Source organism: Alternaria conjuncta (assembly GCF_024043145.1).
Source record: "Alternaria conjuncta strain BMP 0040 chromosome Unknown scaffold_13, whole genome shotgun sequence".
NCBI classification, from domain to species: Eukaryota; Fungi; Ascomycota; class Dothideomycetes; order Pleosporales; family Pleosporaceae; genus Alternaria; species Alternaria conjuncta.
This window is the reverse complement of record NW_026250102.1, coordinates 557,038-582,755: the sequence shown is the minus strand read 5'-3', so window position 1 is coordinate 582,755 and position 25,718 is coordinate 557,038. Positions and strand designations below refer to the sequence as shown.

General features: G+C 52.9%; 12 protein-coding genes across 12 annotated transcripts; 2 read left to right on the top strand and 10 right to left on the bottom strand.

Annotated features, from left to right (window-relative positions):
- Positions 1 to 213: 213 nt before the first annotated feature.
- Positions 214 to 2,458, top strand: J4E85_008515 (uncharacterized protein; the record flags this gene model as incomplete). Its single annotated transcript, XM_051472740.1, has 7 exons — positions 214 to 242; positions 303 to 329; positions 380 to 401; positions 480 to 554; positions 608 to 619; positions 668 to 1,757; positions 1,806 to 2,458. The coding sequence occupies 7 exons, from the start codon at positions 214 to 216 to the stop codon at positions 2,456 to 2,458; spliced, it is 1,908 nt and encodes a 635-aa protein (XP_051323561.1).
- A 429-nt stretch (positions 2,459 to 2,887) lies between these two features.
- Positions 2,888 to 3,722, bottom strand: J4E85_008514 (uncharacterized protein; the record flags this gene model as incomplete). Its single annotated transcript, XM_051472739.1, has 2 exons — positions 2,888 to 3,575; positions 3,625 to 3,722. 2 exons carry the CDS (start codon positions 3,720 to 3,722, stop codon positions 2,888 to 2,890), a joined length of 786 nt encoding a protein of 261 aa, XP_051323560.1.
- A 706-nt stretch (positions 3,723 to 4,428) lies between these two features.
- J4E85_008513 (uncharacterized protein) lies at positions 4,429 to 5,203 on the bottom strand (the record flags this gene model as incomplete). The annotated part of the gene is made up of 2 exons (XM_051472738.1): positions 4,429 to 5,089; positions 5,136 to 5,203. The coding sequence occupies 2 exons, from the start codon at positions 5,201 to 5,203 to the stop codon at positions 4,429 to 4,431; spliced, it is 729 nt and encodes a 242-aa protein (XP_051323559.1).
- Positions 5,204 to 7,774: 2,571 nt separating this feature from the next.
- On the bottom strand, positions 7,775 to 8,704 carry J4E85_008512 (uncharacterized protein; the record flags this gene model as incomplete). Its single annotated transcript, XM_051472737.1, has 1 exon — positions 7,775 to 8,704. The coding sequence occupies one exon, from the start codon at positions 8,702 to 8,704 to the stop codon at positions 7,775 to 7,777; it is 930 nt and encodes a 309-aa protein (XP_051323558.1).
- A 1,096-nt stretch (positions 8,705 to 9,800) lies between these two features.
- Positions 9,801 to 10,510, bottom strand: J4E85_008511 (uncharacterized protein; the record flags this gene model as incomplete). Its single annotated transcript, XM_051472736.1, has 2 exons — positions 9,801 to 10,199; positions 10,256 to 10,510. 2 exons carry the CDS (start codon positions 10,508 to 10,510, stop codon positions 9,801 to 9,803), a joined length of 654 nt encoding a protein of 217 aa, XP_051323557.1.
- Positions 10,511 to 11,688: 1,178 nt separating this feature from the next.
- Positions 11,689 to 12,532, bottom strand: J4E85_008510 (uncharacterized protein; the record flags this gene model as incomplete). Its single annotated transcript, XM_051472735.1, has 2 exons — positions 11,689 to 11,878; positions 11,937 to 12,532. The coding sequence occupies 2 exons, from the start codon at positions 12,530 to 12,532 to the stop codon at positions 11,689 to 11,691; spliced, it is 786 nt and encodes a 261-aa protein (XP_051323556.1).
- Positions 12,533 to 13,169: 637 nt separating this feature from the next.
- Positions 13,170 to 13,848, top strand: CRP27 (40S ribosomal protein S22; the record flags this gene model as incomplete). The annotated part of the gene is made up of 3 exons (XM_051472734.1): positions 13,170 to 13,217; positions 13,269 to 13,353; positions 13,589 to 13,848. The coding sequence occupies 3 exons, from the start codon at positions 13,170 to 13,172 to the stop codon at positions 13,846 to 13,848; spliced, it is 393 nt and encodes a 130-aa protein (XP_051323555.1).
- A 549-nt stretch (positions 13,849 to 14,397) lies between these two features.
- Positions 14,398 to 17,157, bottom strand: HSP98 (Heat shock protein hsp98; the record flags this gene model as incomplete). The annotated part of the gene is made up of 1 exon (XM_051472733.1): positions 14,398 to 17,157. One exon carries the CDS (start codon positions 17,155 to 17,157, stop codon positions 14,398 to 14,400), a length of 2,760 nt encoding a protein of 919 aa, XP_051323554.1.
- Positions 17,158 to 17,312: 155 nt separating this feature from the next.
- J4E85_008507 (uncharacterized protein) lies at positions 17,313 to 18,523 on the bottom strand (the record flags this gene model as incomplete). The annotated part of the gene is made up of 2 exons (XM_051472732.1): positions 17,313 to 17,435; positions 17,735 to 18,523. The coding sequence occupies 2 exons, from the start codon at positions 18,521 to 18,523 to the stop codon at positions 17,313 to 17,315; spliced, it is 912 nt and encodes a 303-aa protein (XP_051323553.1).
- A 243-nt stretch (positions 18,524 to 18,766) lies between these two features.
- J4E85_008506 (uncharacterized protein) lies at positions 18,767 to 19,983 on the bottom strand (the record flags this gene model as incomplete). The annotated part of the gene is made up of 5 exons (XM_051472731.1): positions 18,767 to 19,212; positions 19,293 to 19,557; positions 19,654 to 19,784; positions 19,840 to 19,906; positions 19,954 to 19,983. 5 exons carry the CDS (start codon positions 19,981 to 19,983, stop codon positions 18,767 to 18,769), a joined length of 939 nt encoding a protein of 312 aa, XP_051323552.1.
- A 1,071-nt stretch (positions 19,984 to 21,054) lies between these two features.
- J4E85_008505 (uncharacterized protein) lies at positions 21,055 to 22,644 on the bottom strand (the record flags this gene model as incomplete). The annotated part of the gene is made up of 3 exons (XM_051472730.1): positions 21,055 to 21,531; positions 21,588 to 21,724; positions 21,783 to 22,644. The coding sequence occupies 3 exons, from the start codon at positions 22,642 to 22,644 to the stop codon at positions 21,055 to 21,057; spliced, it is 1,476 nt and encodes a 491-aa protein (XP_051323551.1).
- Positions 22,645 to 23,231: 587 nt separating this feature from the next.
- On the bottom strand, positions 23,232 to 24,044 carry J4E85_008504 (uncharacterized protein; the record flags this gene model as incomplete). The annotated part of the gene is made up of 2 exons (XM_051472729.1): positions 23,232 to 23,978; positions 24,027 to 24,044. The coding sequence occupies 2 exons, from the start codon at positions 24,042 to 24,044 to the stop codon at positions 23,232 to 23,234; spliced, it is 765 nt and encodes a 254-aa protein (XP_051323550.1).
- Between the last annotated feature and the right edge of the window lie 1,674 nt (positions 24,045 to 25,718).

Below are 25,718 nucleotides of genomic sequence, written 5' to 3'. Positions count from 1 at the left end.
CGCCGGGATGTGGGCGGTGCGACACGCCGAACAGCATTGCCGTAATGTGAGATTGCTAGGGTGCGCGGGACGGAGCGTTTGTAAGGCCGTCTTATATTAGATGAAAGCCACGTTCGTGCTGTGTATAGCCAACCTTGCGTCGAAGGAACCTTTCAAGCGGGTATACACACGCGAACAACCAACTCTTAGCGACAACGGCATAGAGACTACAAGATGACGGTTCCAGAGAACTCAGAGTCGAAGTGCGATGTGTTAGTCTGCCGATGTCAAGCAATGCGAACATGTAGCTAATGAGTCCAAAGTCTTATTGTCGGTGCTGGACCAGCAGGGTAAGGATCACCACAACAATGGGCATTGTTCAAAACTGACCAAGTCTTAGGCTGATGCTATCGGCTTGGATGGTAAGATGTGGCATCAATGCTCGCGTTGTCGATAAGCGTGGCACAAAAATCTACTCGGGACAAGCAGATGGTTTACAGCTCCGCAGCCTGGAGATCTTTGACAGCTTTGGCTTCGCAGATCGAGCTTGGAAGGAAGCGAATCACTTGATAGAGGTATGCACATCAACCGATTGTGGCTTGAGTAAACCTTGCTAACCAATAATCAGTTTTGCATGTGGGTATGTCGTCACACTCGACAAATCTACCAGCTTTCCTAACATTCGCAGAACCCCGGTGAAGATGGTGTGATACGCCGCTCAGACGGAGTTCCAGATACACCACCCGGTCTCTCTCGGTTCAAGGAGATCGTTCTCCACCAGGGACGGATTGAGAGGTTCTTCCTCGATCACATCAAGAAACACTCCAAGGATACGCTACGCGTCGAGCGTGCAGTGCTACCGGAGTCACTGCATATTGCCGAGGATCGAGTTGATGACCACTCGCCCGACAACTACCCTGTTACAGTCCAGCTCCGATATCTCACGGAAGACGAGGCCAAACCAGCGCAAAGTAAAGGATCTGGAGTCAACGATGGTCTTTTCAGGAGTAATCTGGCAGATGATGATACTGAAGACCTTATCGCCAATAGCCAGCAGAAGCAAGGCAGCACTGAGACTGTAAAGGCGAAGTACGTCGTAGGCTGTGACGGCGCCCACAGCTGGACGCGAAAGCAACTAGGATTCGAGCTTGAAGGCGAGCCCACCGACCACATTTGGGGCGTCTTGGACATCATCCCCATCACAGACTTTCCAGATGTTCGCAAACGCTGCGCTATCCACAGCGCGTCTTCCGGATCAATGATGATCATCCCACGCGAGAACAAGATCGCCCGCCTCTACATCCAGCTCACAGAGATCAAGCCCGACGCCAGCGGCCGAGCCGACAGGTCGAAGATTACCCCGGAAACCATCATCACAGCGGCACAAAAGATCATGGCGCCGTACAAGCTGACGTACGAATACTGTGACTGGTGGACGGCATACCAGATCGGGCAGCGAGTCGGCAAGAACTTCGATCACAAGAGCCGTGTTTTCCTGGCTGGTGATGCTGTCCATACGCACTCTCCGAAAGCTGGTCAGGGTATGAACGTCTCGATGCAGGATGGGTACAACCTAGGCTGGAAGCTGGGTCTGGTCGTGAAGGGCATCGCGCATCCATCCATCCTAAAGACCTACCAGTCCGAGCGCAGGCGTATCGCGCAGGACCTCATCGCATTCGATCACAAGTTCTCCCGGCTATTTTCCGGTCGACCAGCCAAGGACGTCATGGACGAAGAAGGCGTCAGTATGGACGAATTCAAGAACGCTTTCTTGAAAGGTGCATAACATCTTCCACGCTGACTACTCCCTCGCTAACCACCCGCAGGCCAACTCTTCGCAACCGGCCTCTCAGTCGACTACGGCACCAGCATGCTAATCGGCAAACCGGGCTCCGCCGCCGACCAAGGCGACGGCACAGACGTCTCCTCCTCGTCCCCCGTCATCGGCAAGCAAGAGCTGTCCTCAGAGATCAAACTCGGCATGCGCTTCCCCAGCCACCAGGTCATCAACCAAGCCGACGGCCGCGCCTGGGAATTCCAGCAGAAGCTCAAATCCGACGGAAGATTCCGCATCATCGTCTTCGCTGGCAACCTCGTGAACGCACAGCAGAGCGCCCGCTTGAAGACCTTCTGCCAGGCCCTCGAGTCGTCATCGGTGTTGGCTCCGCATCTCGGTAAGAATATCGAGGTGCTTACTTTACACTCGTCCAAGTGGAAGGAGGTGGAGCTGTTACGCGATCTCCCGGATGTTCTCCATCCGTTTGATGCGAAGACGGGTTGGGATTACGACTCGGTGTATGCGGATGACGCGAATCCGTTTGAGGGCTTTGGGGATGCGTATAAGGGGTATGGGGTTGATAGGGAGAGGGGGTGTGTTGTTGTTGCGAGACCGGATCAGTATGTTGGGTATATTGATGAGGTTGATGGGGAGGGGTGTAAGGGCGTTGAGGGGTATTTCAAGGGCATCTTTGCGTTGTAGTCGGCTAGTCGGGCGATGCGCAATCACGATAGAAACTACTTTGCACGTGCATGCTCCAAGACATCATGAGGTATGAGGAAATTGCTCTCTTCGAAAGCTGGCCTTCTAGTACAGCTATCTACTTGATGATCGAACCAATAGATCTGAACCAAGAACGCACACAGACATGAAAGACCCGCATTGAACTTCAGTACTGAATGTTAATCAAGAACGTAAAACCGCCTCGCCAGAACTTTTGATGTCTGCATGTATCAAGTAATGAACCCTTTTCTTCCTTAAGCAAAACCATAGTTGTAGAGTGATAGTCGATTGTAAGATGCAGTTGTTGATCAGATCGCTGGAGCAGTCTTCAGTCTCTCAGGGTTGGGGACTAGGATGCTGGTTAGCACTCCTCGCAACAGTGAGAAGCAGTGACGTACCTTCTTCTGCTTACTTGTAGGCTGGATGAGTCTTCTTGTAGCAAGGCTTGTTGAGAGCAACATGCGCATGATACTTGCAGCCGACGTTCTCGAAGAATTTCTCATCATCTTCAGCCGCGACGTGTTTGTGCCTCATATTTGACCCCATATACTTTGCGAGATCTAAGATGAACTTAGGAGGGAATTTGTCGTCTTCTAACTTTTCGAAATCGCCATCATTCCAAAAGTGAGCGACGCCATCAACGGCAAACTTTCGATGCGCTGGAATTTTACCACCAATTTCATATACCGCAAGAGGTACATGAAGCATGATCATATCTTCGGATATCATCTTCTCTAGAATCCAGTCGATGCAGGCGTCCTGGAAGCCACAGTCCTGTATTTCGTGGCCAAGCGTGTAGCACTCATTCCACTTAGTACACTCGTCGTCCCTAATGCTACCAAAGTCATCCGAAATGAGAGAATTGATGAGATCGTTTTCCTCTGTGATGTAGAAGTAGCCGGTTTCAAGCCACCCAAGGTAAATTCCAAAAGCTCGGGGTTCAACGTCTGGCAGATCAACTTCTTCTGGACCGTTGGTCTTGAGCGACGTTCCCAATATTTTCTTGAAGAACTCGGAGCTAGTGAGAAGAGTACTCTTATCGACGGTAAATGAGTCCTCATCGCCGACAATAACCGTGATCTTCTTATAAAGGCGGCTGTGGGTGATCAGTCAAGTATCTCGATGTTGAATTAGCCCCTGCTCACCTGGGTCTGTCGGCCATGGCCCGCCTCAACTTCTTCGGATCAGGGAGTTTGTCTGGCTGGTCGGTGCCTCGCTTCCGGGGGTTCGTGTTGCTTGTCATCGTGAAGGTTGCCCAAGTGATGACGATCTATTCAGCGTCGGGAGTGAGTTGTTTGTGGAAGTTAGTGTCTAAAGGTAGAGGGAGCGTCTTATATGGTGGCAGAATAGCTCCGAACCAACAGGTAAAGGCAGCTAAGATACGATTAGGTAAAGGTGCTCGCCATCGCAACTTTGTTTGAGGTATAGAGTGAGGGTGTATCACAATGGTATGGATTTATAGCTGTCAGCATATGAGAAAGGCAAAGATTCAGTAGAGCTGTTTTGAAAGTTCAATACTAATCGTACTGGTTGACAGCTACATGGGTGTAAAAACCGGTGCATGACAGGCCTTGACCTCAATGTATGCGGCAAAAGGAACTCAATCCACCCAAACCACCGGCGTTGACGCGATTCAATCGCATCTTCCTGTCATCTGACGATCGCTAAATACTACGTCTTGTGGTGCAACTGTCGATACAAGTTAGCATGACGGAAGTAGATAAGTGGGAGGAAGCTCGTAGACTCTGAATAACATCGTCTAGCACTAGAGAGGTATACTGTAGCCTGAAGGTGTTCAACGTCTTTTAGGTCGACAAAGGTAAACGTAAACCATTGCGTATACCTCCAGGCTTCAGCTTCCTTCCGTGCAACTTGGGGAAATGAGCTTCGTATATCTTACTTACCATCAGTGAAGCTCGCGCAGACCATGGAAAGAGGCAATCCCGAGGTCAGAAGCGGAAGGCAGGCTTGGTCTTGTAGCAAGGCTTGTCTCCGTGATCGTGGTAATGGCAGCTATCTATATCCTTGAACCAGTCCACTGCAGTTGAGCTGTCGAGGCCCTCGCGAAGGTTTGGCATGATTTCGCGCAAGACATCTCGCATGAAATCGGGTGGGAAAGACGACATATTTGCCACTGGCACCCGCCGGCCGATGTTGACAAAGGCGTCAACCCCAAGTTTTCGGTGGGCTGAGGACTCCGCTGTAAGTGGATAGACGCAGCGGGCATATTTCATGGGAACCTTGCATGAAGCACACATCCAGTCGATCATAGCGTCGATCAAAGCGTCTCGGAAGTCACTGTCATCGAGATAAACGCCGAGATCATAGAGGCCTTCCCATGCCCAAAGCTCTGAATAGTGCTTCCGCTCGTTGTCCAATAGGTTTTCAGCCCCTCCAACGAAAACTCGTCCAGTATAGAGGAACTTGACCCATGTCCTGAAAAGGTCTGGATCGTGAACCGGTAGGTCAACTGCAGCCTCCTGTCCCTCTTTCCACTCTTTCTTAAGCGCGTTGTCGAAGAACCGTGAGTTTGCGCGGAGTAGCGATTCGTGGACGTAGAACTCCTGTTTGGTTTCGCCAACGCGCACGACAATGGGTTTTGATTCGACACTGTGATCTTTAGCGTATATCTCATGGAATAGGCGAGGTCGCTTACCTAGGTCCCTCGTCTGCCGAGCAGCGCGCTTTCTTGCGAGGAGGCTCCAGCTCAGAGTCGGTGGCCATGGTGTTATTGGCTGACGTGGGTGTTGTGAGTTGAGTGGAGAAGCAAGCGTGTTTGCGGTCGCGATTCCGAATTTGCGTCGCTAATCAGCGTAGACTCGCTAAGCACGGGCAGATGAGAAGTGAAAGCGCGTCTGTAGTCGAGCGGTGAGCTACTGGGTGTGTCGAAGTGGGCGCCACATCAGAATGTACCCTGAGGGATACATTGTAGCGCAATTAGCAGAACTTGCAGGTTACGAGTCCATGTATACGTCAAAGGACCTGTGGGCCTGACATATAACCAAGAGATGATTTGGCCGATCAACATTACACACGCGCTTAGAGGCAGAACCCAGCCTTCTCCTTACAACACCCTCCACCACCATGACCATGGTTAGGTATCTAAACACCACTCCCACTCCCACTCCAACTCCAACTCCCTATCCCGCCCCATCCCGAGGTTTCCTTTCCCACCACCACCAAAACACTTCCTAATCCCACATCTCTTCCAACTATATCCGTTCCCATCCTTCCGCTTACCAAAGACCTCCCAACACTGCCCAGCATATCCGTAACAGACTTCCCCGGACATGCTGCCCCCTACCCACCTCTTACCACCTATTCGATACTTCAATGAACACATCTACGGCCAGCACACTACCTAGGTATGCTTCGAATCCCGATGTAAAGCATGGTAGATGTCTTCAGCGAGATAGATTGTGTATATTTCGCAGTAGAGGCAGGCTTCCAATAGGATGTCGATGAGGACGTCGGCGGAGGAGTGTGAGGCGAGGAAGAAGAACAAGGTGTTGCGTAATAAAGCTTTGTAGGCGGAGGAAGTCCGACTAGCTGTGTTGACGGTAGTTTCGTTTCGTGGTTGTTATGCTATTGAAGTATGCCAGTTAGAAAGGCATTCGGTGATAAAGGGCCCCATCTAGTAGTGCTTCGTTGTGAAGTAACATTAATGTAAGCCATGTAGCTCTCGAGACGACAGAATCGCAGTCCCACAATTCACCCCTTATCACTTACAATTTGTAGCTGTAAAAAGACATTTGGCCCCTCAATGCTTACTGTGGCTGCAGGATACCCGCCGAGGTGTCAGAGTATAAGGACCCAAGAAAGTCGCCCCAGCGAGACAGCAGAACCGCCTCCTTCAACCATCGTTTTCGAGATTCACAAGACTATCCTCTTCGCGAGCTATTCAAAATGGCATCGCTTCCATATTCTGGTCTGGAGGTCGCTTCTACTCCCGATCCGGAAGTCGCTGGTAGTACTGACCAGGATACGCACAAGTACCCGCGATACGCAGGGGCCTTTACAGACACAGACAAGATCCCATATCAAAACATTACCTCTGTGCATGAAGAGCCGGCCGCACGAACAATATGTGGCCTGCGGAAGAAAACGTTCTGGATCGGTGTGGTTGCCGCCATTATCATTGTTGGCAGTGCCGCGGGCGGTGGCGTGGGCGGATCGCTTGCGACAATCAAATCCAGCTCGACCAGCTCTACCAGCAGTACCAAGATACCCGTGACCAGCATACAATCGACATCAACACCACCACCGCCACCACCACCAACATCAACAACCCAAACCGTCAGCACAACCACCATCCTCGGCCCCACATACAGCCCGCAACCCACACTCCTCCGCGACTGCCCCTCCGCCAACAACACCCTCCGCACCGTAACCCACGACAACGCAACCTACAGCTTCCGCAAACTCTGCAACGGGAGCTACCTCAACATCCGCGGTGTCACAGCGCACGTGCAAGGCATAGTGAAGAGCCTGGACGAATGCATCGACAGATGCGTGCAGCATAACCAGGACAACCGCGCTGATATTCAAGCCGGTAAAGACCCGCTGTGTAATACTGTTTGTTGGCGCAACAGTTTTGATAAGAGTAATGACTGGGAAGGGGGTCATTGCTTTGGGTTTACGACGAGGAATGTTACGGTGGGGGGGCAGTCGGTTTTTAATGCTGCGGGGGGTGATGAGAGGTGCGATAGTGCGGCTTTGGTTAATCAGGAGTTTTAGGGAGGGGTTGTTGGGAAGGGAGGGGGAGATGAGGCTGGTTGAGTGTTGTGGAGGCTGGCGGAGGAGTACGATACCTTGAACGAAGAACGCGGTATACAGTTTAGTCTGGCAGTCCAAACGTAAACGCAGCTCCATGCCATGACAGCCCCGCGACAATAAATCCAAAAAAAAACAACATATTGGACCATTCCAGCGCCGGAGCAAACCAAATAATTGGACCATCGAACTCGCACAGACAGAGGCGAAACTGCACGACGTGGCCATCGAAAGGCAGAAAGCATACGCTAGGTTGATGGAATAGTGAGAAGACAAGAGTAGATTTACCAGCTAGACAATCAAAAACCATAAACCGGGTATACGCGCCGACATTACATACATCGCTTGTTCATGAACGCCGTTGTTGCGCCGCTTGTAATGAGCGCTTCGCGTGTCGGGGGGAGATGAACCAAAAGGGAAGACCGTGTAACCAGACCAGAACCAAGGTATATACAAGAAGCGAAGAAGCGAATAAGGTTCCGGGACGACAAGAAACCCGACCGTAGGTGTGATAGCATCCTTTTAGATCCCACCCATATCCACCTCTTTGCTCAAAAAGTCCGCTTCTTCGAAATCACTCCCACTACCCGCACCAACCCTTCCTTCCATGTGCGCCGCGTTCTCGAAATCCATGTCGATATCATCATCGCTAATCGTCCGTTGCACTGTTCGTCTCGACTTGGGCAGCGCGACGCGACGAGGTGGCGGCTGCATATTGAGTCCCTGGGGCGGCGTTTCGCTCAGCGGGCTAACGGGCACTTCGTCGACTTCGACGCCCATGCCCATTCCCCGTGTCGATGATGATGACCCGAAGAAGAATGTTGTGTCTAATGTCCTGACTTCATCTTCGTCCTGCCATGAGCGTTTCGAGGGATTGTGCGGGCGTTGCGAGGTAGTCGAGTATCCGCTATCTGTGGAGGCTTTGGAGGAGAAGGGCTGGGTGAAGGTCTCGGCAGGGAGGGGGAAGTAGTTTGGAGGTGGTGGCGTGCCGTTCGCGGCGTAAAGGTGTGGATTTGTTGTTGGTTGTTCTGCGAAGCCGCCGATTTTGTTCAAGCCGCAGAAGGGCAGGAGTTCGCGCTGGTGCAGAACTTCTTCTGATACAGGCTCTCGGGGTGGTTTGACGGCTAGGGTGGGCCGCAACATGGTGGTTTGGATGGAGGGAAGGCCGGATGTCTTGTGAATCTTGTAGCCTTCCGGCACGCTCTTTCGCACTCTCATGCCGACGCTGAGGAGGTCTGCTTGTACTTGGCCGGGGACGTCGGGGGCGAGTTTCTCCCTGTGCTGGTGCTGGTGTTGCCTCGTGTTTTGGTGTCGCGGTCGGGTAATCGGATCTAGGCCCCGCAGATCGTCGCTATCCTCGAAATCGTCCCGCACCTCGAAATAGCCTGTGATGCTGGGTTGGAACTTTCTCTTGCTGCGGTGTTCGTCGGTCGGCGTATGGCGAGCTTGCATAGCGGAGTGCAATTGTGTGGACGTGTGTGTGAAGGGGGAAGGAGCGGTCGGAAGGCGCGGTCAGGCAGGATTATGCGGTGTCGCTGAGGTGGAGAGGGGATCTTTCTGATGCCGCTTCGATGCACGCTCGAGCCCTTGGGGGCTGAAGATGGACAGGGTTCCGGGATGACAGGACGGGTGATCAATTTAGCTGCTTAACGAGGAACGGCGGGTAGATTTCGCTTTCCGAGTCACGCTCCGGGCGGAGTGCAAGAAAGAGGGAGAGAAAGAAGCAAATGCGACAACCCAAGTTCGCTCGAGGGCCTGGCCGGATGACGGCAGTTGATGCAATGAGGAGTCGCGCGCTGATCAGCGGTCGTGACGCGACTGGACGGCCGAACTGGAACCGCGAACCAAACGATGATCGTTGACCGGCTTATTCACGCCTTCCCCACTGCGGTTCGCTCCCTATCTAACCTGTCAATTGTCGGAGATGCGAGGTCGTCTCAACGCTGCCCTGAAACCGCTACGTGCAATGTCTCATGAACAATGTCTGGCTGGTACAAAGACAATTGCTTGTCGCGCGCGCTGCCGTGCCGTTGCTCTGCGCGACAACTCCTCCGAGGCTGCTTGCTGGCCCGTCCAACTTTCCAGACAATCCATGTCCAGCAAACGCACGCTTTCCACCCAGAAACACAAAAGCGCCATGCAGCGGTTCAGCATGATTGCCTGTTCCCGCTCACGCACGCTTACGCATCCTGTGCTCAACTCCAGGGTGATCGTCCATTGGACTTGTCGATCTGATCTGGGCCCAGTCCCCCGCAATATCGCTGCACAATGCCTCATTCCAATCTCAAGCGTAGTGAAGAAGATGCGATTGAACGCAAAAGAGGCCTTCATTTGCCTAATAGTACATTGAAAGGAAGACCCTTGTACAAAGTCACATACCAACGACCTATGACGCCAATACACCGGTACGCCTTCCCCCTTTGGACACGCTTGCTGACAGAGGTCCATAACCCAAATGCATCAAATCTCTCGACTTAATACGCGCCTCCAAGCGCGTGCGTGTCTCGTTATCATCTCTTTTCGAATTAACATCGCCTTTAGGGTGTGCCTAGTTGTTCACGGGAATGTTGCCCATCTCAACTTCCTTCCTCTGCTGCCTCGCTGCCCACTTGTCCGCCATCCAGGTGATCATTGTGACAGCCATGCTTGCGCCCACAAGCAGGAACACGATGAGGGTTCCGTATAGCGCAAACTTGCTTGCCCCACAAAGGGTCTTGAAGTCGCTGTTGCCCATGCCGGCCGGCATGGCAATGTCAGCAGGCAGATCTTGATCAAGCGGCTGCGAGCTCTGCATCTTGCAGGTCCAGGTCTGGATGGTATCGACTTCCGGCGCGTTGTTGTTGAGCATGTGGGCCCAGATAGTGGTGATCAGAGTGAGGAGAAGAGTAGGAAGGAGGGTAGCGAGGGACAGAAGAGCACGCAGGGTGTATTTTTGACGAAGTGCAAGCTGATTTTTGTTAGGACGATGTTACTTTGCATAAGGATATTTGGACGGCCGCTTACCTGGGGCAGGAACGATGCGATCAAGAACGCACCACAGAGAACAAGAGTCACGACAGACGACGCGATGAGCGCCTTGGTTCCCTGTACGTCGAAGTGCTGAGGCCACATCGGCGCCCACCAAGGGTTTGTGAGATGTTGCCTGTTGAAGACATCGAGGGTGTGTGCCGAAGTGCCAAGAATGCAGATGCTGAAGACGACGACAAGGCCGGTGATGATGGCCTGAGCCAAGTGGAAAGGAGCGGGGTTGATCTTCATCGTGATGATAGTCGTTGGTCTCGAAGTTGCTTTTTATATTCCACAAACGTAGAGCGTAGGTATGGTATAAAGATCGGATGGATTACTAGGCGTCAACCAGTGCGCACCTTTCTTTCTCTGAATGAAGGACAATGGAACGAGAGAACGAAATAACAAGCAAGCAACAGAAAGAGGCCTGATATAAGCTAAGGCTCCGAGTCGATCTTCTTTGCCTGGGATGGGGATAGAAAACAACTCTGGGGGTGGCACATGCCTTTAAAACGATCTCGGTCGCAAAGGGGGTTTCACGCCTACAGAACACATCGTGCAACCCCCTGCAGCCCATCTGGCGTTCGCGTACAGGAATAGACGAACAAGAGCAAAGAAAGAACGGCAATCTGTCTTGCCGCTGCGACCATCAGTCGGACCTGGACTAGCAGCGCCAGTGTGCTGGGCTGGTGGTGAGAGTATTGTTGTTCGCAGCGCGTAAGCTGCACACCAGGCCTAGAATAGCGATATTAACCTGCATGGGGTCTTGCCGTATTACCGCATGTGTGCATTTAGCAGCACATGCCGTTCCCTGTGGTTCAATGAGCATGCCGATCGTACCGTGCTTCAAAGACTGTGGCTTGTCTGTGGTTCCGCTGGTAGCGAGGTAGGGCAGAGTCAGGGCATGAGCGGTTGTAGTGCCCTGTCAGTTGTCGAATGAGGATACAGAAGGATGCGAATGCAGGGTCGCCAGAGTGTGAAACGCGAATGGAGCGTGGGCGCTTCCAGAGTTGAGGTGCAGATGCTAATTCGTGAGATGTATGGGCGCTTACAGCCTGGGGTGCTTCAGCGCGATGATTGGCTGTGAGCGTCCAACGCGAGGAGTGAGACTTTGGAAGCAACGACCAACGAAAATAGCAGATCCTCCTGATGTCCTGATAGTAAGCTCAGTCGATTTTTTTAGAGAGGCTGATGGAAGTTCATGTATCGTCCAAACTGCTCTGCACGTGGGACACCGTTGGAAAGGTGAATGCTATATTGTGCATTCTGCCATCCTTAGCACAAGAGTTCTTCCAATATATGGCATAGTATATTGATCGGCCATTCGAAACATCTACACACGCTCGCTAACTACGATGGTAATACCCATTCTACCAAATTGTCGGAGCGCCGCGAAACGCCATGAGCGGAGAATCGGCTCGGAAGCGCTATCAAAGTTGACCTGTGAGGCCTCCAAAGCCCCACTTCCGCCGCCCTGAGCTTTGCGACTCTTTCGCCTTGCCCTTCTTCGCGGCCTCTAGAGAATGCGTCTTCTCCCAATCTTCGTCAGCCTTGTACGCTGTGATCGCCTGTTCGAGGTTGTAGCTAGCTTGTTCGAGGTAGAGGAGTGCAACGTCGTATCTAGTGAGGATGTTAGTTCTCCATATGTCCACTGTATGGTGGAGAGTGATGGCCTTACTCTGCGACTTTGCATTTGACCATAAACTTCCGTAGCTTTGTCTTTTTGATTTCTTCCTCCTCGCCCTCTAATGGTCTCGGGCTCAGACTAACCCCACCTTTGTAGAACTCTCCCGGTATGAGTACCGTCCTACGCGCCGCTAGTAGATGATCCGCATACAAGTTGTTCGTTCGGCGTAAGGCGTCGGCGGGTACACCATATCTGAGCGATAGCGATAAGATCGAGTCGTTGTTCTGGTCGACAAAGTGCAGAACATCGGGCGCGTCTTCGGTGTCTGTCCTCGACTTCTCAGATGGTGGTTGCAGCGCGTTGCCTGCTGAGTATGGTGGTAGTTCGTCGTCGACTTGCTCGCCCGGTGGCGAATATGTAGGAGGGTCGCGGAGACCTTGTGGTGGTAGTGCTGATGGCCCTGTCGCTATCTGGCAATATGGGCAGTAGTTTTGAAATCTAGGGTTATCTGTCAAGCACCTGGCGCATATGGCACGCCCGCAGCAGTCGAGTCTGCGCTCGAACTGCGACGGCTTCTCGGTTTTCTCATCGTATGTTGGGGGAATAGAGGATAGAAGCGCAGCGCAGGTACAGCATGCTTCAGACATGGTGAAACAGAAGGGTTAACTAGAGTGTATGAGGGGACTTCCGGATGTCTACACGTGAGGTTCGTAAGGGATAATGGGAGGCAAAGTGACTGCCGCTACGTCATGACTAAGACAGTTGGCGATCGCGAGGGCACGTGAAGGCGCGATAGCATCGCATGTATGTTGAGTTTGAACCCTAAGCCCTGCGATATGTTGTCCCGTGCTCGGCAAACATATCCTCTCTCTGTATCGTGAATGCGACGTGTGGCAGGACAGCCAGGTGTTGGAGTTTGGTGCTGGGTGCACTGAACCTGCAAGGGTCCCGTCGTTGCTGCCAAGCCCAGCCCCGTTAGCGAGGACACGGTCCACCACACCAATTTGCGCCTTCCAAACTCGAACTTTTCTCGCAACATCGTCCTTCCCTACCGCCCACCGCACCCTCACGAGGTATGTCTTGGACCTGAGTGCCCTTCAGAGCCCGGGGATGCAATCGCCGCCGTCCGCAAGGATGAGGGCGACACTGCTTCTCCTCTTCGACACGAGCTGAAGAACCCTTCTGCAAGGGCACTCTCCATGCTCTGGCATCTGGAGGCTAACCACGCACGCGCAGATACCTCAGTCGCCTCCGCCACAGAGAATCTCCCGTTAAACCGTCAAAATGGTCAAGACCTCCGTCCTCAACGATGCGCTCAACGCCATCAACAACGTAAGCTACCGCCCTGGAGATGGAGATGGACACGCGCTAACAACTGAACAGGCTGAGAAGGCTGGCAAGCGCCAGGTCCTGATCCGTCCTTCCTCCAAGGTCATCGTCAAGTTCCTCACTGTCATGCAGCGTCACGGTATGTCGACTTTTCCATCTATCACATCACGCGGCATGTCTCCTTAGACGTGTATTCCTCCGCTAGCAACCCATCACCTCTTCGGGCTGATAACTACTCACTGATCTCGACTCCCCACGATCAATGAGCTTTAAGTGTCCGATAAATTAACTGCGGAGGACTTACACGTCTTCGGATCCCTTTCATGACGTCTGATGTTTATTTCGCCGCAACATACACTAATTCTCTTCTTTAGGTTACATTGGCGAGTTCGAGGAGGTCGACGACCACCGCAACGGCAAGATCGTCATCCAGCTCAACGGCCGCATCAACAAGACCGGTGTCATCTCCCCCCGCTACAACGTCCAGCTCCGCGACATGGAGAAGTGGGTCGTCAAGCTCCTTCCCTCGCGTCAATTCGGTTACATCGTCCTGACCACCTCCGCTGGTATCATGGACCACGAGGAGGCCCGCAGGAAGCACGTTGCTGGCAAGATTCTCGGTTTCTTCTACTAGAGGTTGTCTCGATATGTGGCGGTGTGGGATTCAATATACCCTGGCTTGGGCAAGCTTATGTTTGGCCAAGTAAGCCCATCTTGGGAACGTTAGACGAAGAAATGACAAAAGTTCATGACTGGGAAATTTACATGTCCGCTGTGATGCTCGTGAATGTTGAATAGGATAATGGTCAATGTCGATTGGTACCTGAACATGACCATGTCGTGGAAAGCGTAATTTGTGGAAGAGGCAGACTGCGTGTGCGATGTGAACGTTCACACGACGTCAAGATGTTGTGATGAGAATCCAACGGCGGACCACAAATGCATGATGAAGATGAACATATTTGGAATTTGGTTCTCATTAACTATGTACAAGACACGGTCATCAAGTATGCTACCCAGTAAAACGCCAACCCGCGCCTTTACTTTTCATCAACAATCATCAAACCGTGAATCATAATCCCATCATGATGCCTCTACAAGGGCCATCTTTCCCGATCAATCAATCCCGAAACGCCTATGCTGAAATGCCTCTAACTCAATTTCCCACCCTCTTCACATTCCTCTAATCGTAAAGATCCATATCCTCCTCCGCATCCAACTCAGCAACAGCATCAGACTCATCATACATCTCGGAATCATCCTCGCTGTCCGTGTGGTTAGGCAAAACCATGATATGTCCATCATCAAGCACAACCCTCGCCGTCTCACCCTCCTTGATAGAACCACGGAGAATAAGCACCGCAAGCCGGTTAAGCACCTCCTTCTCGATGAGGCGAGCAAGAGGCCTAGCACCGTACGCAGGCGAGTAGCCCGCCGAACCAAGGTAATCCCGTACCTCAGGCGTCATCTCGATGCGCACATTACGTCCGTTCTGGTTGAGACGTTTCTGGATTTCGCCGAGGCGCACGTCGACGATCTTGCGGATCTCGCGCTTGGTGAGGCGGTTGAAGATGACGATGGAGGAGATGCGGTTGAGGAACTCGGGGAGGAACCAGTTGCGCAGGGCGCCCATGACCATTTCTTTGGTGGTGGGATCGATCTTGCCGTCGGGTGCGTTGGGGCGGGACAGGTGCTCCGCGCCGAGGTTGGAGGTCATGACCACGATACAGTTCTTTGCGTCGACAACGCGGCCTTGGCCGTCGGTGATGCGGCCGTCGTCCATGAGTTGGAGGAGTACGGTAAGGACTTCCTTGGCGGCCTTTTCGACTTCGTCGAAGAGGAGGATGGAGAAGGGTTTGCGGCGCAGGGCTTCGGTCAGCTGACCTCCAGCGTCGTGACCGACGTAGCCGGGTGGTGCTCCGATCATTCGGCTGAGTGAGTGACGCTCTTGGTACTCAGACATGTCGAAGCGGATCATGGCTTTTGCGTCGTCGAATAGGAACTCCGCGAGGGCCTTTGTAAGGAGTGTCTTACCGGTACCGGAAGGACCACAGAACAAGAAGCTGGGCGGTTGGTTGGGGTTGGCCAGACCAGAGCGCTGAAGTCGGATGGCGTTGGAGACGGAGACTACAGCCTCCCTCTGACCAACGACGACTTCTTGGAGGTGGCGCTCCATGTTGAGCAGCTTGTCCTTTTCTGTAGTCTTGAGTCGAGTGACTGGGATACCGGTCCAGCGAGCGACAATCTCGTTGATCTGGTCTGGACCAACAGAGTCGCTCATGAGAGCTTCACCACCACCACTAGCCTGGTGAGACCACATCTCTGCATCCGCGCGGGCCTTGTCTCGCTCCAGCTCGCTGATGCGCTGCTCGACATCGGGAATGGCGTAGTACTTGAGATCGGAAGCAGTCTGGATGTCGCGCATACGCTCGGCTTCAGCAAGCTTCGTCTTGAGGCCTTCGAGCTTGAGCTTCTGCTCCTGGATGTCCTTGCTGCGACCCTTTTCGCGCTCGTACATCTCACGAAGCGGCTTCAGCTCTTCTTCGATGTTGGCGGCCTCTGCGCGTGCCTCCTTCAGACGGACTTGTGAGGCTTCGTCCTTCTCTCGGGAGAGCGCGTGGATCTCAATCTGTAGTTGTCGGTGGCGGCGCTCGAGGTTATCAAGCGCTTCGGGTTGTGACTCTCGGGTAACACGGACGGCTGCCGCAGCCTCATCGATAAGGTCAACGGCAGAGTCGGGTAGTCGGCGCTGAGTGAGGTAGCGAGCAGCAAGGGTGGCTGATGCAACGATTGCACCGTCCATGATGGTGACACCGTGATGGGTCTCGTAGCGCTCCTTGAGACCACGGAGAATGGAGATGGTCTCGGGAATGGACGGTTCCTTGACGAGGACCTGCTGGAAACGTCGCTCGAAGGCAGCGTCCTTCTCGATGTATTTTCGGTACTCGCCCAGGGTAGTCGCACCAATGCAGTGAAGCTGTCCACGGGCCAGCATGGGCTTCAGCAAGTTGGCAGCGTCCATGCCGCCCTCTCCGGATGAACCAGCGCCCATGAGGAGATGGATTTCGTCGACGAACAATACTATCATCTCTTTCGACTCCTCGATCTCCTTCAGGACGCCCTTCATGCGGTCTTCAAACTCTCCGCGGTACTTGCTGCCAGCAACCAAAGCACCGACATCGAGAGAGAGCAGCTTGCAGGCTGCGAGATTGGCCGGTACATCCGCATCGACAATGCGGCGGGCAAGACCCTCGACGACTGTAGTCTTACCAACACCAGGTTCTCCGATGAGGACTGGGTTGTTCTTGGTTCGCCGAGTCAGGATGCGGATGACTCTGCGTGTCTCGTCTTCTCGACCAATGACTGGGTCGATCTTGCCCTCTCGTGCCATTGCCGTCATGTCGATGGTGAACTTCTTCAGGTTCTCGTTCTCCTGCTCCGCGTCTGCCGACTTGGAGTCCACCCGCTTTGTGCCTCGGAGTGCCAGGATGGCATTGTCGATCTGCTTGACGTTCGGTACGTTGGACTCGGCGAGGATCCGTTGCATTTGCGCATCCTGGCAGAGGGACTGGATGAGGTGGTCGACGGCGATGAAGCTGTCTTTTTGTGTCTTGCTCAAGTCTTCGGCGGAGCGGAGCACCTTGGCCATAGCAGGTGAAGGTGAAGTCCGCTCTGGCGGAGGGTCTTGGCTTGGTAACCGTACCATAGCCTTCTTGAGGTTGCGCTCGAAGAGTTGTGGGTCGCCATTCGCGCGTTCGAGGACTTGCTTGAATAGCGGCGGCGGTGGTACGTCGACTTGGTTGGCCAGATCCTTGGGGGGATCTATGAGCGAGACGGCGAGGTGGAGGGGTGTGAGTTGTGAGTGCGCATAGCCCTTAGCTAGATCGAAGCTGTCTGCTAGAGCCTTCGCGGCGCGGTCGGTGTAGGCGTCGAATGAAGTCATGGTGATTCGTGACTATAGCCTGGTGTATATGGCCCGAAGCCAAAGGTAATAATCGTGGGTCGTGAGCTCGTACTCAGGAATCGTGTATGCGTTGTGTTGTTGTTGGGTATCTCTGGAGAAGAAAGGAAGTGTTGCACAAAGGACTCGAGAAATATTTATAGGGTGAAGGCAGCTTTACTCAACACTTCGTGAAGCGTCAGGAAGCCGTCAGTGACATCGTGTGGTTTCTCGTCATGTCTCGAAGCTAGGCGTGGGTTCTGCCCTGTCGGTAGAAGCTTCTGGATCCTCGTACAGGTTTCCGGTCAGGCAAAGAGCTCCCCGCCAATCGCAGCTACGTCACTCCTGTTGCACTATACCCGATATGGACTAGACCAGTCGCGTCGGCCCAACTGGTGCCACATCAGATCATCACTCCACGCCTACCCAACGTTCCGCCTGCAATGACCATGGTTCAATGCGACTCAGGCGGGTCCGCGATCAGCGTGGCAGGATGTGACTCTTCACGCCTTGCGGCCTGACGTCCGGTTCGAAAGTCAAAGGGCAAGGTACACTCGACACGTCAGCAATATTTTCCTACATCGAAGTTTGATTCTCTGGATGAGAGAACTCGTTGACCAGGCAGAGCTTTACTACCAGGATTCTGGCTCTCTCCCTCGTTTGGCCACGTTTGTTGAAGTCCGCCAACTTCGCCTCGATGGTTTCCCCAGCTGCCAATGAAAGCTTTGCCCTCGTAATCCTCGACTCCTTTCCACCACTTCCCTCCAAGTTTGCTGTCCATCAGCACTGCAGCCTTCTCGTCCATTGTGGTACATAGGAATAATCTCGACACATCGTCTGGAGCGACGTCGTCCATGCGCCCACCAGGGTACATCATTGTCGGCCACTCAGCTACGACAAGTCCGCCTGAGCTAGGCCATGCGACACCAACCCACGCGTTTTCCCTCGCTGTCGGCTCAGGCTGAGCAGCCATTATCTCCTCATCTTGCAAGTGGTCGGGTTGAGTGAAGAGGGAGTGTCTAGCGGGAGAATCCCACCACTTCCCACCGAGCAATAGTAATCGCTGAGCAAAGTCATCTTCCTCTTGTCGAGTGGCGTGACGCTTCTTCGGTGGATCGAGACGGTCAAGGCCGAGAAAGTCGAAATCTGCAGGACAGGGCCTCTCGAGTACGATCACACCTCCGCGTGATGGCCAAGCGAATATGGTGATTTCTTCGTAGAAGTCGACACGTTTACTGAGATCTTTGACGCTATTGTAGATGGTTCGCGGACCGCACAAGTGCGTTGGACGTTGCACCGGATTTGTGAAACGTGCGCTATCAGATGGAGGCGGTGGCATGGGACGGATTAAACTGAGCAGGCTACCCATGATGAGACCGGAATGTGTGTCGAGTGCAAGGGTGCAGGCGGGGAACAGAAGATCAAGATGCAGTAGCTGTGCCGCATTCTCGATCACATGCAAACCTCAAATGGCGGAAACGTCATCGCTTCGGCCCTTATTCAGACTGAGACATACCCCATATGTTAGAGAGTACGATTATTAATCGCACTAAACAGAACCTTATAGGCCATTGATGATGTAGGACGACCATCATGATTTCGTGTCTTCATCCTATTTTGCATCCAACGCATCACCCCTGCACTTCTTCTCCATATCGCGCCTCACGAATGGCCACGCGAGAAGCATGAACATAGCCATCAGCGTATCCACGATACCCCATCCACGCCGCGGACTCGCACCCATAGCATTCGCCCACAATAGCTGAGGATCGAATCTCCCATCACATACAGCATAGTCGCCGCTTGCGACATTTGCCACAATCTCGGGCGCAATCTTCGCAGCGTAAGGGAATTGCTTCTCCAACTCGTGAAGCTCGCCCGACGTGCCTTCAATGCGCTTGGTAAGTTCGGGTTTAGTCTTTTGCTCTTGTAGAAAGGTTGGCGTGATGAAGTTGTGCGCAAAGATACATTGGACAGCGTATGTGCTCTTTCGGCCTGAGTACCTCAATACTTCCATGCGTAGGGTGTCGGCAAGCGAGCGTTGAGCAGCTTTGGCGGCTGAATGGAAACGAACGATTAGTCAGTATACTACTGGCTTCAAGACTTGTACCAATCCATGACGATGAATAACCACTTACCAGAGTATGCTAGGTAGCCAGGTGCCGGCACAAGTGATGCGGAACTATTCACGAACACAATCTTCCTCAACTTTGGGCTTGATGGCACCGCGGCATCTTCGTCATCTTGAATCCACAGCTTCATTGCCGCCTGCGCTGGGTACAGGCTTGAGTAGTAGTTGTTGTTCATACAGCGTTCGAATACCTCAGGCTGCAGATCGAGCAAGTACCCGCACTCCGACGGTGTACCGCCAGCAACACAGTACACGATATCTGGAATTGTCGGCTGTGATGCGAAAAGCGAATACGCCTAGTGATATCGTTAAAATACTATTCTGGACTTGCCTTCTCCGTATGGTAGTTGGACCGGACGCTTACTCACTGTTGAAGGTATGCCAAGGTCTGCAGCGATTGCCGCAACCTGCTGGCTTTCGTCTCTTCTGCTAGCAAGAATCTCATCTTTGGCCTCGTCGAGCGATGTCTGCCCTCGCGCAAAGATAGTTACATGAGCACCTATACGATGTGTTTAACAATGACGACAGACACTCTAGGCACACCAATGACGTACCTTGAGAAGCCATAACCTTCGACATCTCCTTTCCCAGTCCCTTCGATCCGCCGACCACGAATACCGTCTTCACATGTAAGCGCACATACGCGAATCAGAAAGGTGGTACCGTACCTTCCCACTTAGATCACCTTTAGGCGCCATGGTTACGTGCTGTGAAACGGACGGCAATGCAAAGGAGTAGTGGTTGCCGGAGAATTGATGAGAGGGGAGAAGAGCCAGACAAGACGCCGCCACTTATCCCGGTGTAATGGTTCTGCGCGCTTGTGGCACGGTAATTGTTTAGGCAGCGGCGCTGCATCGCGGAGGCGCACGGCCCGCGTGGTTAATAGACTTTACATCTAGACAATAGGCCATGTTGAACTCCATAAATTGTGCAATACGACAATGAGGCAATGCAAGACTGTCCTGTTCTTCTGGCATGATCACCTGTAAGCTCGGAATTGTGGCAGGCTGGAGGCTGCCGAGGTCAAAGCCTGGGTTGTTTCACTCTATCTGAGCACTAAGAGACCTGGTCATTGCGCATATCGAATACTTGAACAACAAGAAGCATGCAAAAGTCTCACGTGTGGGTTGGGTGGCCAACGACAGCGGCCTCATCTAGTTCTCGACGAAGCGATCTTACTGCACATGTGGCCATCCTTCTCTCGCACTGGTATATCATCTCATGGAATTACCACTATACCAGACCAAGACCCTGGTATCGCTATTGCCTGGATGCTGGACAATACTTGCAGGAACTAGAATTTAGACGCGACACAACTATACTACACAACCTGGGCATATCCTGATCTCCAAAAAGCCTCGATGGAAGAATCCTACATGCACGTATGAGCATCCAAGATCCACCGGCCCGAAGCGCTAGCATGTGAAGGCTGAAGGAACTGCCGCCAGCCTTTCTGCAACTATAATCTGACTTCGCCCCATTCCAGTCCTTCTTGCCAAGCCTCAACGGCTTACGTGCATATTTCGTGTTACTCACAACATGTACATGAAGGAATGATCTTCGCGGCTCGGGAACCGCCATCTTGGTACTTTATGAAGTAGATATGAAGGATGATGCGGTTGGCTCCACCTCCTTCGCATGCTTATTACGCCCCATTGAGCGAGCTACATCACCCTTGCCGCATTACGCATAATCTTAAAACTTCCAAGGCGAACTCGAGACGAGACGAATTACCCGGGTAATGATCGTGAGGCCAATGAAAGATACGTTCAGCATCTCACCATCGAAGCAGGCATACCAAACCCAGTCAGCCCTTCATGCGCCATCCAAGTATAGACCTTGTGGGCAGCTTGCGAAACGCCAATTCGCTGCGCATCATCCTTACTTCCCTCGATCTCCTTCATTTCCTGGATCCACGCGAAGACCGATGTTACCATTCCGCTTACTTGCTCTTCCGTGTTGCCGGCGTGGAATGTAACCTTTAAGCGACTTTCGCCCTTGGCGACAACGGGGTGCTCGACTGGGAACACGCAGTAGCCGTCTAGGAGGAGGTGGAAGTACAGCCAGTATGTGTATGGTTGTCGGGTGCGGATTGTGATGATGTGGGAAGTCGCCGTTGGTGATCCTTCCCAGTCCTTGAGCAGGGGGATGGCGAGTAGCCCGGCCTGCTCTGCGCTTTCCCAGAGGGGGTGCGATATGATTGACTGTAAGAAGAGGTCGACAAGGTCGTGAACTTTTGTTTGGGCCTTGTACAGTGTCAGAGAACGATCGCCATTGACATTGACGTGAACAGGATAATTACCTGTCTTCCAACTTCCGACTCCAACAGCCTGTATCCGGTTCGGATAAGTGCTACAGATGCGAATGAAGGCGCAGTCGTGAAAATGATAGTTCGTGCGAAGTTCAGGAGCGTAGATTTGATCGTCTCATTACCGAGGACTGTAGCTGTATCGCAAGTGAGTATACACGGCCTTCGTGCAGGTAATGAGATACACACCACCTCTTGACGACAAGGCCTTGCCGTATGAATGCATCACTATCGCCACCTCCCTTTCCAAACCAAGAGCGCACACAAGACCCTTGCCTCGAGGCCCATAGATGCCATTGCTATGGGCTTCGTCCACCACGAACTGGACACTTCCGCAAGGAGCCAATTCCTTCGCGGCATCAACAAGTTCTTGCAACGGGCAGACATCTCCGTCCATACTATAGACGGACTCGACAGCTACTAAGACTGATCTTGCGCCCCTTTGGATCAATGGATTGGACTCTATAATCCATGTTAGCATGCGGCGGAAGTCCTCGACGTCATTGTGCGCGAAACTCTCTCGTTCTCCTGCCAGACTCTGGTCAATTCCCTCATGGGTACTGGCGTGTACCAACGTGTCGTATAGGATCAGGTCGCCCGGTCGTGGTATTGATGTCCATATGGCCACGTTTGCTTCGAACCCAGAAGCCAGCAGCAGTGCCGTTTCGGCGCCATGAAACTTAGCAATGTGCTGCTCGGTTTCTTCTATATAGGCGTAGTTTCCTTCGGCGAGTCGCGATCCCGGCGCCCCAGGATTGCGTTGATCATATCGGGAAAGCTCTTTCAGGTATTCTCTCTTCAGGATACCACTGGTTCCAAAGGAGAGAATGTCGTTGGAGATGAAGTCGACTGTGGACTCGGCCGCTTGCCATAGGTTCTGTTGAATGGAATAGAAGGTGTGTGACTTCTTCTTAACTTCTAGTGCGTCTTCCAGGTTGCGATAGAATGAGGACGACGGGATTGTCTTTTGTCGGGGCTTCTGATTGCCGATACGGGCCGCCAACTCTCGGCTGGGGCTGAAGAGGGTCCTTGGGTCATATGCCTCACCCATTCTGTCAGAGTGTCCGTAAAGCAGTAGTGTAACATATATATCCGAGAAGGATGCACTGCACATTGAAGCCCGTCGCTATATGTACGACCTGCCCCCGGGGGGCCCGTAGTCCATGCGACACAGCCATCGGATCAACCTGACTGTGGCATTGAGACAGGCAAGGAGAAGAGGACGTCCAGGGAGGCTAAATCTAGGCGAATGAGATCCTGGATCTAATGGCACTATCCGTGGGCCGTAAACTACCCTTGCAGCAACCGACAGCTCAACGCGGCTGTAGCGATCACAGGTAGTAGCCGGTCAAAAGGGTGCCTAGACTCGGCATGCAATATCATATCGGTGAGCTCTTACCTGCATGCAGGCGAATTGTGCAGGAGTCGCCAAGGTATCAAGCAGAGAGGAGAGCAATAGGGGAGGATCGTCATGACGCGCACAAGTCGTGTTCGTCACGTGATGAAAGGGCTCACGTCAGCGGAACATGAGTGGCTGGGACGCGCACGCCGAGATTCTGCCGGTGACAAGCAGGGCATGTTTCTATTGTGATGAAAGCAGGCATCACGATCCAACCAACCCACGATGCGAGCCATACCCTAACGCCTATCGTTCGTGTGAGCCCTAGGAAGATCATACTCGCTCACCTCGCTGACCTCGAACTGGTCGCGACGCTTCTTTGGCGGTGCGGCTTTGTGCCACGACGGCAACCCGCGACGCGTCTCGCCCTGACCGCTTGAGCCCGGCCGCGTTATCTGTCGCAAGAGCGAGACGACAGAATCCGAGAACGGCAGGGCCTTGACGACTTTAGGAAGCGATGGGAAGCCTATGATGAGAAATCCAGCCGTCATCTCGCCTACACCCCAAAGACCCGCGATGGAGACTATATACAGCTGATCGGATGTGTGCAACAGCCTGTAGATGTAATGAAGGCGCACCGCTGCACTGGCACAGGCGAATATACCAACACCGAAGAGAAGCGATACACCAATCTTGCTGGCGCGCGACATGTGCAGCTGCCAGATCACCCTCTGCGGCAGCCCTAGGATGACGAGGTCGGAGATGAGGTTGACGATACCCGCAGCCATGTTGTGACTTCTCATGTCGATCGGGCATCTTCCTCCTATCAAAGGATTCCATATCTTGGTCCGTGGAGTGCACTGGACGATCTCGACCACGGTGCCGACCCCATAGAAAAGAATGTTCGCCCAGATCATGACATGAGAAATCCAGAACATGGCGTTGCGCTGGCCACGAGGTACAAAGACCTTGAGCCAGTCGAGCAAGATGGCTACCTTCAGGAGCATGATGACCAAGCCGTAAAACATTGAGCCTATATGAACATGCTGTTACGGGTCAGTCAAGGTTCATCTTTGGATCGCGACCACACTCACGTAAAGGATTGGCAACATATTTTTTAACTGGATGTTCCACTGATGGACTTCAAAGCCTGGGAATATCGCGAGTTCATATAGGACATATGAGTGTCCAGCATAGAGACCCTGTACAGCTGGCTTAGTTTGTGCAGTCTTTTGTACACCGAAACGCTTACCAGAGCCGATAGCAGCAGCGCATCCTCCACTCGAAATGTCCGCAAGAGCGCCCTCGAGCACAGCCGAAGCAGAACCGCAAGTGCAGCGACAATGCTTCCGAGCAAGACAACACCATAGCCAATGGCATGGCTTCCGCCTGGGTGGTCGAAGTTTGAAGTCGTACCCAGGGGTGGCTCTAGAGCTGGACCCTCCAAAAGCGCGGCTAGGTATGTAGCCTGCTCTTCTGCCGAGGATTGTGCGAACGCAGCTGGGTCCATGATGTCAAGCGAATATAATGTGCGAGCGCGATTTTGCCTTTGTGAGCAGATTGGATTAACGCGGAAGGCGGTAGAGTAGAGGAAAAATGATTCCAGCGCAGTGGATGACTGCCTTGCCAGCGCTTTATCAAGCTGACTGGCTCCGGCAGATTGAACGTACGTGGGTGGCAGTGGGCGATATTAACGGCTGACATTTGGTCGCTTTTGGAAACCAACTCGCATGCAGCCAAGCCACCCCTGCACGCGCATCAATACTTTCAAGGAAATAACCTTCAAGGATTTTGACGCTTCCTGTAGGTCTGCCTTGGGGGCCATAGACTGTAATGGCTTACCACCAATAGCCATACCATCGGTAGCAACGGCCAATCACTTCACGCCCCAGCACACGCCCAGATGATCATACCTGGGAAAGCTCGAAATAGCATGACCATCGCTATGCGCTTTTTCTTCCGTTATGTTTTGGTGTAACTGAATCAGCACCGCACTTGAACAGTAAGAACACCGTGAACTTACGCCGAAGCCTCACAGCCATGGAGCCCATTGCTATCGTCGGGTTGTCGTACAAGCTACCGGAAGGTGACAACGAGGACCACAGTTTCTGGGACAATCTTGAAAGGGGCAGAAGCCTCAGTCGTCCATGGCCCAAGTCACGATGCAACGTCGATGCATTTTACAGCTCTAACGTAGCGCTGGATAATACGGCAAGTTACATCCACGGAACGTCACGAGAGCAGCCGATGCTAACAGAGGTTGACAGGTATACTCCACGTATGCTCACTTTGTCAAAGAAGATCCCGCCGCCTTTGATGCAGCCTTCTTCTCCATAACCTCGAAAGAGGCCGCATCAATGGACCCTCAGCAGAGATGGCTACTGGAGACCTCATACAAGGCATTGGAGAATGGTAAGGGCTACCCTGTATTTGCAACACCGGTACTTTCGATAGAGTCTGATCGCCTACAGCCGGAATTCCACCAGAAACTCTTGCTGGATCCCAGACGGCAGTGTTTGCTGCTTCCATGTCCGATGACTACAGCAGAATCTTGGCTAGAGACCCCGACGAAGCGCCGACCAATACCGCGACTGGTACCTCGCCTTCTATCTTAGCCAATAGGCTCAGCTGGTACTTCGACTTCAAAGGGCCTAGCATCCAACTGAACACGGCATGCTCGACAAGCATAATTGCGATGGACTTGGCTTGTCAATCGCTTCGCAGCGGTCAGAGCTCGATGGTAAGGCTATCTCTGGCGACTGGAGTATCGCAAGAATACTGACACG